The sequence below is a fragment of the Pagrus major genome, chromosome 8 (genome assembly GCF_040436345.1).
Source record: "Pagrus major chromosome 8, Pma_NU_1.0".
Taxonomy (NCBI): domain Eukaryota; kingdom Metazoa; phylum Chordata; class Actinopteri; order Spariformes; family Sparidae; genus Pagrus; species Pagrus major.
Genome location: NC_133222.1, coordinates 8,025,184 through 8,038,047, shown reverse-complemented (window position 1 = coordinate 8,038,047; position 12,864 = coordinate 8,025,184). Strand labels below are relative to the sequence as shown.

The 12,864-nt window shown below is 38.4% G+C and overlaps 2 protein-coding genes across 2 annotated transcripts; one reads left to right on the top strand and one right to left on the bottom strand.

The window, feature by feature from the left end:
- Window positions 1-532: 532 nt before the first annotated feature.
- Window positions 533-5,821, bottom strand: LOC141000876 (uncharacterized). Its single transcript, XM_073471757.1, has 12 exons — window positions 5,786-5,821; window positions 5,543-5,586; window positions 4,776-4,848; window positions 4,336-4,467; window positions 3,121-3,225; window positions 2,984-3,033; window positions 1,949-2,074; window positions 1,783-1,828; window positions 1,484-1,555; window positions 1,220-1,373; window positions 1,056-1,138; window positions 533-956 (listed from the first exon to the last, which is right to left on the bottom strand). Exons 1-12 carry the CDS (start codon window positions 5,819-5,821, stop codon window positions 801-803), a joined length of 1,077 nt encoding a protein of 358 aa, XP_073327858.1. The 3' UTR covers window positions 533-800.
- Window positions 5,822-6,474: 653 nt separating this feature from the next.
- On the top strand, window positions 6,475-11,199 carry LOC141000805 (ADP-ribosylation factor 4-like). The gene is made up of 6 exons (XM_073471672.1): window positions 6,475-6,649; window positions 7,558-7,638; window positions 7,731-7,840; window positions 8,347-8,418; window positions 9,283-9,408; window positions 9,522-11,199. The coding sequence occupies exons 1-6, from the start codon at window positions 6,583-6,585 to the stop codon at window positions 9,606-9,608; spliced, it is 543 nt and encodes a 180-aa protein (XP_073327773.1). The 5' UTR covers window positions 6,475-6,582; the 3' UTR covers window positions 9,609-11,199.
- The last annotated feature ends 1,665 nt before the right edge of the window (window positions 11,200-12,864 follow it).

Here is a 12,864-nt window from a genome sequence, read left to right as displayed (position 1 = left end):
GGTTCAACTCAGAGACAAACGTTTTAACGTGAAGTTTAAGGTGCTATAACATAATAGTGCACTCATCTTTGCACCTGTGTTTGTGTGTTAACAACCATATAGCAGATAAGCCTCATGTGTGGCCTCAGTTGCATAAGCACGTATTACTTTTTATGAGCCATGTTAAAAGTTATGGTGACAACACAAATGTGACGAAGCAGATATTGTGTTCCTTTTTTGTCTACAACAAATCAGCATTCCTCACTGTTCCTCACACATACTGCTCATTATGTCCCTGAGACTGAACTCTTATGTCATCATAGGTGACATACATGACACGGCGCTTCTGAAATGAAACTGCAAAGTGTACAACCCTGACAGGTTTTCCATCATTCTTGTCTTGAACTGCAGAGTACAGAGAGATGGTTGAGTAAACATTCAATACAACAATTGGTTTAAAAGAGCCTTATTAAACAATATAAATATGTATGTGACAAAACATAATGAAATAGAAATCCCACACCACAATAATTCAAGAATTCTTTAAAATCTTAAAAAAACAGGACTTTAACAGCACATATATAATGATATCACAATTCTACATTTTATCCAGAAGTCCTTTTTGTCACCATCTATACAAAAAAAATGCTACTATACTGCAGCAGTTGCAATGAAAAACACTGCATCAGTCGCTGCTTGTTTAAAAAACTTTTTCAGTCTAAATTGCCATGAAGTGAAGAACCTTGTGGGCATGCAGCCAGTGTTCCTCGGGCCAGTGCGTCGTTGCCGCAGCACAAAAGTGTCTCTCAGTGTGTTTGGAGTCAACAGGACGAGCTCCTCAGTGATTCGTCAAAGAAGGCAAGGCGGTTGTATCCCACCAGGGGTGTGTTCTCTCCCAGAACAGCCTCAGTGAAGTTGGGCCTTCTCCAGGCGTAAACCATACTGTTCAGGAAGCCTTGCAGGGAAACGCTGGCAGCCTGAGAAAAACAAAAACAATACTAGAACCTGCTGCTCAGACATCAGAAGAAACTTTAAATTCCTCGTTTTAAATCAAGTCTTGTTTTTCTGAAACGTACCTGTATTATATAAAGAACAAATAGATTGTGTTGTTCAACCTTGGTCGAGTACATCAGGTACGACAGCAGGATGAGGACAAGTACTACGGCAGGAAGAAACATAAGACATCAATCTGATGTAATGAAATGTATTACATTGGCGTTCAGTGTGTGTGTGTGTGTACCTGGTGCCCAGCAAAATAAGATGACCATCATCATGTTTCTTGCAGTAGAAAGCACTCTTTTAAATCTCTTTCTTGAACGTCCATCTCCCTCCACAGGAAAAAGCCCCTCCTGCTCATATCTTTCATACCATTTACCAACCTTGTAGTAAATGAACTGAAACAAGAAAAAAAAAAAAAAAGATTAATCCTAATAATATTTAGACAGAGCTGTCAATGAAAAATCTCCCAATTCGTCTTAAAATAATGCGATTGCTTTCGACTTACAGAGCAGGCCAGCAGCACTGATATCACAACGATGAAAAGAAAAGATCGCATTGTAATATCATGTTTTTTTTCCTGGACAGAAACCAAAATTATGTTAAAACAATTACTCATCATTTCTTTTCAATGACTGAACACAACAAAGGCGTTTATAACAAATACAATGTGTAACAATACCAATAAAAATACTAATATGTGAAAATTAAGAAACGTGAAATAAAACACTGCAAATTAAAATGAATCCTTAAGAAAGACTTAAAAGCAAGTTTACACAGCGTGTCATGAGACAGTTTCATACTCACATCATCAGAGCAGGAATCTCTCCAGAAATGCAAGAACAAAATACAGCTGAGAAAAAAGGAAAATCAAAAAGGTCAAAATTGCAGGGGAACAGACCTATTTCACTTCTGTAGCTTCTTTGAAAGCAGCGACTTTAAGGGAAGTTCATCATAGAGGTTGTTTGCCTACCTGTTGCAGTATTTGCCAATATTAGGGACGGTCCCGCTCAGCGATGTGCCACTGCCTGGTATCACCAAAGCACTTTTTATGAAGGGGGTGAGCACATATGCTAAATACATTGAAATGGGGATCAACCTGTAATGTAAGACAAAGATACAGAATTAAAAAAAAAAAAATGTACACCAGGGCTAAAGTATTTAAACCTGGAGGAATAACCAAAGCTATTACAGCTATTATACCGGCGTTCAATAATAACTTTGGTTTAAGATCGTTTTTTCTGTACATACGCTAAAATCTGGAGCAAATTCCAACATCAGAAAATCTCTCTGATTTTTACAGTTTAAACATTCACACAGATATTCACTTCTTTTGAATGAAAATAAACTACTAATGCCTAAATAATGGACTGTAATGCATACCCTGAATATCTGTGTAATTTGTCTGTATACTTGCTATTTGGTGCCCCCTGACAATTTCTGAGTGCATCACCACTGTTGTGAATACAAATCTCAGGTCTCTTACAAATTGTCAAATGTAATGTAGGTGGTAACTACAAACAAAACTTGTATGTTGAAGTAAACATGTATGTAACGCTGTGATCCTACCCTCTCGCTGAAGTTACATAGTGCAGAAACAAGTAATAGGGGGGTGGAGTGGCAGAGACAGAGACCCCATTCACCCTGTTACAAGACACTGTCCTATCAAATGATTTTGTAGCTGTTATTTTAAGGTAAAAAAATATACATAATGTTGCTTTAACATCTTATTCTCATTGACATCTATTGAAATCAGTAAGTCCAAGCTCAGATGTATAAAGAATATTCTTTGCTAAATCAGTTAACTATTATCATCTGCCTGTACTGTTCATATTTTTATTGCTTTTTGTCCTCACTGCGAGACAGCAGGAAACCTGCTGGAACAGTTTTTAAACAGAGTCAGGCCCACAGCTGGCAATGCTTTTTTATTAGTCTGAGGTATTTCCTGCCAAAAATAAATAGAAAATGAAAAGAAAATGCAATAAAAAGATGCAGTTAACAAACTCACCACACAAGGGCATATACAGGTAAATTGGTTATTGTCCTTCTGCACAGACTCTGTAAACCAGAGGAAAGGAGAAATAATTAAACGACTTAGTTACATTTTTTACAATTTAAAATCTACAAATGCAGCAGACGCCTCACCTGTCCGGCCTCATCTCCTAGGGGTCTTGCTCTCCACCCTTGGATTGCGCTCTTGGACTTCCATGCGTAAACCACCACCAGCAGAAATGAAATGAAGTAAAATGTCTGGAACAGAGCGGACACAGACATTAAATTGCAACAGTGGTGTAACCATATGGCAGATTATGTAATAGTGATGCAAAATGTGGCAATATGCATTATGAAGCTGAAAGAAGGATCGCCTTCGTAATGACTTCCCAAAGCTCCTCATTTTTGTTTGCACACATGAAATACCATACAGCTAAATTAAATGTCATTAAGATGTTCTGTCATCAGCATTTATATACAGCCATAGTTTGTTTTCATTACAACGTTGTTATAAATATTGTGAGAGTGTCATATAGTGAGCTGACCTAGTAGCTCTCTGAATAGCTTCGCTTCACTGCTTCTGCTACAAGCCACCGGTTTGTCTGAACTTTGAGATGCTGACTGGCATATTAATAATTCTCTAATATTTTATTTCTTTGTTAGTTTCCTATGAGCTACTACCATCTCATAGACCTTTTTATAATTTGTGTCTTTGTTAGAGGTTCAGATGAATATCAGCATCATTGCAGTGCATATTGGAGCCCACAGATTTTGGGTCTATATGAACCAATACAAGCAATACAATCGTTTTAGGCTTCAATTCAGAAATGAAACCTGAAACAGTTATTTTGACTTTGATTAAATATTGGACTTTCGAAAGGCTAAATATTTTCCATACCTGCGTTTTGAAAGAAATCCACATTCTCAAGTGAAACTGAGTGACACTACATTACATTCTTTTCTATGGTGGTATTATGTAAAGTCAATATCTACTTCTTAACTCTTATCACTGTGAAACATAGTGTTAAATCAGGACACAGACTTACAGAAACATTTGGGCACTTTTACATTTGTGAGCGCATGAAAGAAGAAGTTTCACCTCTAGACACACTTGGATAATTTAGGACAGGGCACAGCGACACTGCCTACCACTTTGCTTTACAGATGCCATTAGGAACACAAGGTTTTAACTTTTTTTACAGCTAGAATGATGTGACCCAATTCAGTCACAGTAACAGTAACACAGTAACTTACTGTTTTATTTGAGAAGATTAAACTTCAGATATGATCCCCTCCACCGCCAGGAAACAATCCGATATTCATTTGTAGGGCTAAAGGGTCTAAAGAGTGAAAGTAACAGTTGCTCACCAGTGACAGCGGCAGGCTGTATTGACAGATCTCTACGCTGTATTTAACGCTAACTTTGTTCATGGCACTGGTGCACATCAGGATCAGAGCAGCCAGGAGGTCTGCCAGTGCGAGCTGCACCAGGACATGCACCTGCAAACAAAACACACACACAACAGGATGTTGCTTTGCTGGAAAGCTGCTTGAGAAAATAAAAATCAACACACTTCCTGTCACCGTTCGTGTCACTGGAACATTCTGTACCAAAACACTTAGATCAGACAGTAAATATGTGGTACAGCTGTTACACTGGATTGCATTAGATAGTATACCCAATAATGTGTGAGGAAGTGTATATAATCCATGTATTAACCCTGTCATACAGTAAAACAAATACAGATGCTACCCAAAGGCAGACACACAGAGACACACATACATGAGCATACCCAAATACAGACGACCTGACTCACCTGTTCATTGAGATGCCTCCATCTCACTATGGAAACCACCAGGACAGAAAAACTTCCAATCACGCTGCAGTTAAACAGAAACATGTCAAGTATTACATAACACCATGCATGCCGCTGGAGCAGATTTCTATCAACATTACATTACTTTTAATCGATTGACATGAATGACAAAAGAAACATGAAGTTGTGAACTGAAAGTGATAAGGCACCACATCAACACTAAGCGTGAGCCGAGATTGGTTTATTGCACCGAGTGTCTGAAGATGAAACATGTGACACCTGCATAAAAAGCTGTAAAATGACAAAACATGTCAAATCATAACCCTTCTCTCGGCGCCATAAAAACTAACCACGGGCAAAGAGGAATTTTGTTCTCTTTTCTTGTTTGTTTTCTTTATTACAAGCGGAAGAAAGAAAACACAAAGACACAGCAGAGGGGTGACTAAGTGAATGAAATTAGCTACAACTCAGTGCTTCATATTACACTTTTAGCAGGCAACATATGTGGTAATAATTAATACAACTGTAAGAACACTGAAGGATTTCAGAAGGAAAAAAAAAAGCTGCCTCTTGTTATATATTGCCACAATCACAAAACTGAAATGTAAAGATTGGTATGCTGCTGATATGACAGACCTACTGTACGACTCATTTTAAAACATTTTGGCATATAACCTCCTGTAAATAGTAAAGAGTAAATAGCATTTGTTGCTGTTAAGGTAAATGAGGCATGAGGAGTATATGAGGAAGCATATTACCTGGGAGTGAGTAGCACTAAGTACTCTGTGGTGAGAGTATTAATCTGAAAAGCAGAATAAAAACATGTTATCAGAAATGTGCCCATTATTTCCCTCATAACAGATTTCAAAGAAGCTGTGCTCATTTTCAGCTCATTTGTTCATGCACAGCAAAGTTTGAAGTGTAATGCCTACCTGCCATCCTCTCAGTGTACCATTAAGCGTCATGGTAAATATACAACGATCAGTCTATTCAAAACTCACACTCTCTTTGGGCACAGCAATGTAATCTGCCTCCATGCCAGGCCCCACTGAAAATGTGGTTTCTTATCACAAAGCACACCTTTATAAAAAGTCTGCACCTTGTCACGTGCTGCTGTTTGACTCCACCTGCTTTGAGTGTGTGTGTGTGTGTGTGTGTGACAGGTTAGTATCACTTTTAAATAGGAATACCCAGGTGAAAACCAGGGCATATTCCTGGTTTCAACACCAGACTGGCAAGAAATGAAAACACTGAAGGGGAAAAAAGAAAACAGTATAACGGAAACATCTTTGTATTACTGTGATATTTATCCTCTATTGATTATTAAAACCTGATTTTCAACCCAAATGACCCCAGATGTCGTCATGAGTACTGTGATAAACCTGTGTTACAGAGACATCTAGTGGCAGGAATGGGAACTCCATGCTATGACGTCTGATGAGTATTTTTTTTTTTTTTTTTTTTTTAATTCAAAAACGAAGAAGAAAAACTTCATCGTGTTAAATGTTCTTAAGTCCTGGTTATACTCGAGGCAGGGTACATAGTTAAAACATAACAGCTCATAGATGTGCTGGGGGAAAAAAACATTAAAATGTATTTTTAAAAGTCACTGTAAACATTTGTCGACGTGTGTTGATAAAGTTGATTCAAACTGATGACGTCGTGTGTTCCACGTTGGCCCGGACGTGGCACTCGGCAGAAGTCCTGTGTGGAAGTCAGAGTGAAATTATCACACGTTGCTGCTGCCGCGGCGAATATCAGAGCTTCTTCCGCAGGTTACAGACGTACTCGGCCAGATATGGGTCTCACCATCTCGTCGGTCTTCGCTCGGTTGTTCGGCAACAAACAAATGAGGATTTTGATGGGTGAGTTAAAGTGTGTGTTTTGCTAAGGGTCGTGAGCGGCACGGTTTCTAGCTTCAGCTGGAGCTAACGTAGCTAGCGTTAGATGATCACCCTAGCTAGCTAGTTGCTCGATGAGCTTTTAAAGGCAGTGCACTCAAACCTTTAATTAATGTATATAATATGGACAGAAGCCGAATTAAAACAAAACTGAAAGCCATTCAGGTAAGTGTTATTCTGAAAAATAATGTGAAAGTTGTTAGACCACCAAGCGTTAGCTTAGAGAGGTCGGGGTTGTTTTTGAAGGAAGTTTGGCAGTGGTGTAAGCTAGCTATGCTAACGGCAAATTTATCCCGAAAATAGCATAAATCTAAATAAAATGTGTTTTCTGTCATAGTAGTTTTGTTATATACTTAGTTGTCATGGTCAGGTGTTCATTCTTCAGGACAACAGTAATTAAGTTTGGAGAATATTATCATTTATTTTTAATTTACCGTCATTTAAAATACATAACGCTATCTTTTTTCCCCCCTTTTCTTTTTTAAACTAACCTAGGTTAGCTTAAGTCATTGCCGAGTTTGCCGTTTCCTACTCCGAGTAATTTGTTATCGGACAACTAACTTCTTATGACGTTTGTTAGGTGTGTTCCGCCCTGACTATGACGTCACATGTCCTCTATTGATTCAGCGATATATGATGAGCTGTACATGATGAGCTGTAATAATTGTGGCTTGCTTTTCCCTCAATCAGATTGATTAAGGTGTCTTAGTACAGATGATTATTTTCTGTCACATGTACTCCTGTTATTGCATGTCCTGATAAGATCAATAGGAAAAGGCCAGTTATGCAATTTACAGCAGGTTGTTATCCATACCTCTAACTTCTGCGCTCTCCTGATATATATGTATTTTTATCACCCTATTTCCCTGTAGTTGGGCTGGATGCTGCCGGAAAAACGACTATCTTGTACAAATTGAAGCTCGGCGAAATTGTAACCACCATCCCAACCATTGGTAAGAGATACACCAGCAGTTACTTTTAAGTTCAGCTATGTAAATTTGTGTAGTGTTATTCAAGATCTGTCCCTTCTCTTTCCCATGTAAAGGTTTCAATGTGGAGACAGTAGAATATAAAAATATCAGTTTCACTGTATGGGACGTGGGTGGCCAGGACAAGATCAGACCCCTGTGGAGACATTACTTCCAGAACACACAGGTATGTGAGTGACTGCCTCTGTGCCGTGGGACAGCTGTGTGAGCTTCATCTCTCAAAGCTAAGCCCATCTGTAATACTAGAATGCTATTCAGTAGAGTGTTATCTCAACCAAGGTGCAACAATGCCCTGTAATTCAATCAAGCCAAACACAAAAGCCAGTGATTCAGTGCAAAACTGATGAACAAGAATTTATGGCATCAAAGTATGGTGCTGAAGTAGCTTCATCAAGTAGACCAAAGCAGCCACACATGTATTTATTTTGCTACTACTATGTACTTTGCAGCACATTTTTTTCAACAAGCACTTTCTTTAGAAAACATAATTTTCTCTGATCACTTTGCTGCTGTTGGTAAAAGTAGTTGGTGAAAGTAGATTCAAGTCACTGATTTATTTTCTCTCTATTAACTAATGAAATACAGCTAATCATTGCATCTCTAATATTATGAAAAAGGGAAACCATAACCACTGCAATGCTGTCTTTTTTATTTCTTCCTTTTTTCATTTAGGGCCTCATCTTTGTAGTGGACAGTAATGACAGAGAAAGAGTGGAAGAGTCTAAGGATGAGCTCTCAAAGATGGTAGGTATTTAAAACATTCTGCTCAGATTGTAAGAACAGTGATTTCTATGAAATGATGAATTGTAGAGTGTCCTCAATTGACAATATTTCATGACATGCGGAGTAGCTGTCTTCGACTGAGAGTTGCCTCAATGTGACATTGTCAAATCAGAACAAATATAGTACATAAGTACAGGATCTGTGTGTGACTGTGCGTGGTTAATCTATTAATTTAATACTTGTGTCATAATGTGCTGGCCTGCTATTTTCATGACTCGTCAATTTCTCGAGGAGTCACCCGTTAGTCTTAATTTAGGACTAAGAGAAAAAGTATACGCTCAATGAAATGCCATTTCAACAGGGTCCAGTTTTTGTGATGGCATCAAATTTTTTTGTTTGTCTTTATTTTAACTTGCCATTACACTGACGTCACATTGTGTCTGTCATTTAAACTTGAAATGCTGTAAGCCGTTGGGGAATGAGCATCAGAGTAGAGCTTTGTCTTGTTTATTTAGTAAAATATGAGCAAATGTTTGTTTAACCATCACTCTTGCTGCACTGCTGCTTAAACTGTCACTGGTGTGACGGTCACTCATGTTGGAATGGCTTTTGATATCAGGGATATGGACCACAGCATGTTCAACATCTTTTGGATGTCCTTTTAATCAGTCATTGGCAGTTTTGCACGTATTCTGCTAATGTAACACTATCTTTTTGTATAAATTGTCCTCTGTAACTACTCACGACATATGCTTACCATTATCTCACTGTAAATCCATATAGTGCAAAACAGATGAATAAAAAATAAATCGGAGTTTAATTTGTTTTTTGTGTCCAACCATAATCATAGAGCTGATGTTCTTACCTGTTTTCTGCACCCTCTAGCTGCAAGAGGACGAGCTGAGAGACGCAGTATTGCTGATCTTTGCTAACAAACAGGATCTTCCCAATGCCTTATCAGTCACCGAACTCACAGAAAAACTCGGCCTACAGAACCTCCGTAACAGACAGGTAAGTAATCTGAGTGGAAACCTGCTCCCCACGCCTACAGTAAGATTCAAACCCGAGAGCCCGCACAGAAATGCATTAAAATCTAACCCGGCCATATATCTCTGACCCCACAGTGGTACGTCCAGACAGCCTGTGCCACCCAGGGCACCGGGCTGTACGAAGGACTTGACTGGCTATCCAATGAGTTGAGCAAGAAGTGATGAAGGATCAGCTCGACAGATGAGATGGACTGAACACCATCGGACATGAGAGAAGGCACAGACATTCGATCCATTAACATTTGGTCTGCCAGCCCCAATGTTCACAAAAAGGACAAGGCTGGGGGACAATATTATCATCTTTGGAAAATTTTAATCTCTTTTTTTTTCCTTTTTAGTATGAAAACTATTACAATATTATCACTTGACATACTTTCTATTTTTCTCCTTTTTGTTCCCTCACTGATACATGGCAATAGGTTGTAATTACACAGTTTTATGATGAGCAAGTAGACCCTTTTCATGGCAGACATATTGACTTGAGCACAGGTATAATTTCTTACATTAATGATGGCTTCATTCCATTTAGTTGAGCTTGCTCCAGGGCTCTGGTATTGTTAATGCTCACTCACTCACTGATGTGACTTACTTGGATACTTAATGGTTTGGAGCCATCGTTAACGCTGTTGGTCACACCTATGTTGTTCCTGCTTTCACAAGCCAAAATGTCTACCATGAAAAAAGTCTATTGCCTGTTGGGTTAAATTCATGGTAACAATCTGTAGAGTAATAGGAGTTGTTTCTCCACCACGGCTCCTGCCTAGGCAGCATTTGCTGTAATGAACCACTTGTGTAATTGTTGAGCGTATAACCATTGTTGAGCCTAGGTTGGGGGGATATGATGATATAACCCTAGAGCTGTGGTGAAGGACAACTTGTAGGCTGCAACAAGCTGTTCATCTCCACAACCCCTTGTGGATATTTGACTCCCTTGCAGAACGTTGACCCTTTGCTCTTCACTGCTATGTCCCCAATCTCATGCCAACTCACTTCTGGAAGGGCCTGTAGCCTGTACAATGAGATGGATGAGGATTGCAAAAATTTCACAGGTAGATTATGTTCGTAGTGTGGAAAGGAAAATTGTGCCTTCTGGTCCCTCTTTACACAGACCTGAGTAATCTTTTCCTTATTTCATTCTTAGGCTGTGCTGCCTTCAAAGATGCTTTAGTGACTCTTTTGCTTGTGAAAGACAAAATAATGCAATAAGACTCTTCCTTTTGTGCTGCATTGTATGCTGTGGTGCAGCAGAACCACAGCAGTGAGAGTGCTGATTGCTTCTTTGCAAATAGGATTTTTTTCCTGTTTGAACATTTGAGAAATTGTCCTCACTCCTCTTTCTTCGTTTTTCATAACCACCATGGAAGAAAAGGATTGAATTAAAATTTCAGTTCTTCTACCCGCCCTAACAAAAATCTTTTTCTTTTTCAAACCAAAACAGGAGGAAGGAAGCATCTTTTCAGTGTTGACACATGGCCAGTGTCAGTGCAACACATTACAGTAGCATGTTTTTGTTGTGTTTTGTTTTTTTGTGCAGCTTAGTGCTGAGTTTGTTGTACTGTCTGAAGGCAAATACTGTATTATGTTCTTAATTATTCTGCCCCTCTTGAAACACACAAAACATACCTGCCCATCAGTTTATTTGTTTATACATTCCAACCAATGCTTGCAGGTGCTGGAGTTGCCACTATAAAAATTATTTGCTAAAAATATTTTACAAAAAAAGCTCTGAATAAAAGCCAATGTTTAAAATAAATGTGTTGGACTCACTGTTGAGGGAAGGCAATTGTCTTACCTGGACTTGAAGCTGTCACCGTTTCAAAATATATTACTGTCTGACTATTTTTTTTGCACAGAAGGTCAACTTAGCTCACGCTTTCCTAATTTTCAACTTTTGTTTCATAACTCACTAAACCAACTGGCATCTTTTATCAGGAACTGTTCCTGATAGTAAGAGGAAGTGCAAGAGTTGTTTTTACACATACTGTTTAGACCTGTGACTTCAAACACACTATGTTGTCCCTAGCCTGTCTCTGGTTAAATATCTTTCACTTTCAAACTACTACAATTCCTAAATCATCTCATATCTCTACAGTGTTAATATATCTTTGTCTAATCGAAGGGATGGTAATCTGCACAGCAAAATAAACTGCATGCTGAAATCTTCCTGGGCAGACAAGCTTATTTTGAATAAGGACAAGAAGGTTGTATAGGGTAAATAAATAAGCTGCCATGTGGCTCTCTTACAGTTGTAACCTGAGTGCACTGTTGTTGGATGACACCTCGAAGTGAAATACACGGAAAACATGCCAACATGTTCATCAAGATGTTTCTGTGTTTGTGCTACATGTTAAAGTCAGTAGAGGATCAATATGTATCGAATGAGACTGTAGAAGTTGGCATCGAAGTTAAAGGATAAGTTTACCCAAAAATAAATCAGTCATTATCTTCTCACCCTTTTGTGAGGACTACGAACTTCAGAGGGATGGTTTAATAGTCCCCAAAACATTTCTGGAGCTTCACAGCTAAACAGTGTTGCAGAATTATCCTAAACATTAATGGAGACGTGTTTTAAAATGTATAAAGCAAAGAGAAAAAACATATTAAGGCTCCATACAGCTTGTCTGGCGTAATCCAAGTTCGTGGAAGCCCAGAGGCCCCAAATTGAATTAAACAGACGATATTTAAACCCTCGATGCACAGCCAAGCTTACACTGCAGATGAAGTGTTGGTCAACGCTTTTGTCTTAGCTGCAAAAAGCGGTGGCAGATCTTTGCTTTAAAAAGGGTCGAAATCACATCTTCAATGACAGTTCAGTGACTGAATTTTCATTTTTGGGTGAATGTATCCTTTAAGGTGAAAGTGGAGAGTAAGCAGGACATTGTATAAAAGCCTTTTAATAATACTTTAAGAACCAGACTCGTATGCATGAAGACAATTTAAAATGTACAGAGTGGAGGTTTTCACAGTTTAGAATAAAACAAATAAAAATTACAATAACAAACATAACCTGCATGTGTGGGAGAGGCAAAAAGCCACGGCATAAATAGAATATTTTCACAATGTCAAAAGGTTAATGTAGATTTAGGAGACAAATGGAAAACATTTTAACCAACAGAGAGAAAGTTTCCTTGCGATGGTTAATGATAGTTAACAATCTAGAAGACTTACCTGTACAATTGCAAGTAAATAAACCTAAGATAAAAAGAAATAAAAAATAAAAACAGTAACCGATTGCAAAAAGTTATGTTATGCCGGTCATATATAAATATGTTTAAAATCTAAATGGATGAACGGAGGCAATCTCTCACTGTACTTTCCCTTATTGTGTAATGTTGACACATACACACCCTAAAGACATTCAGAAAGTAGAGAACAGAATATCTGACTGCACAGCAAGGTCACATCCCACAATTCAAAT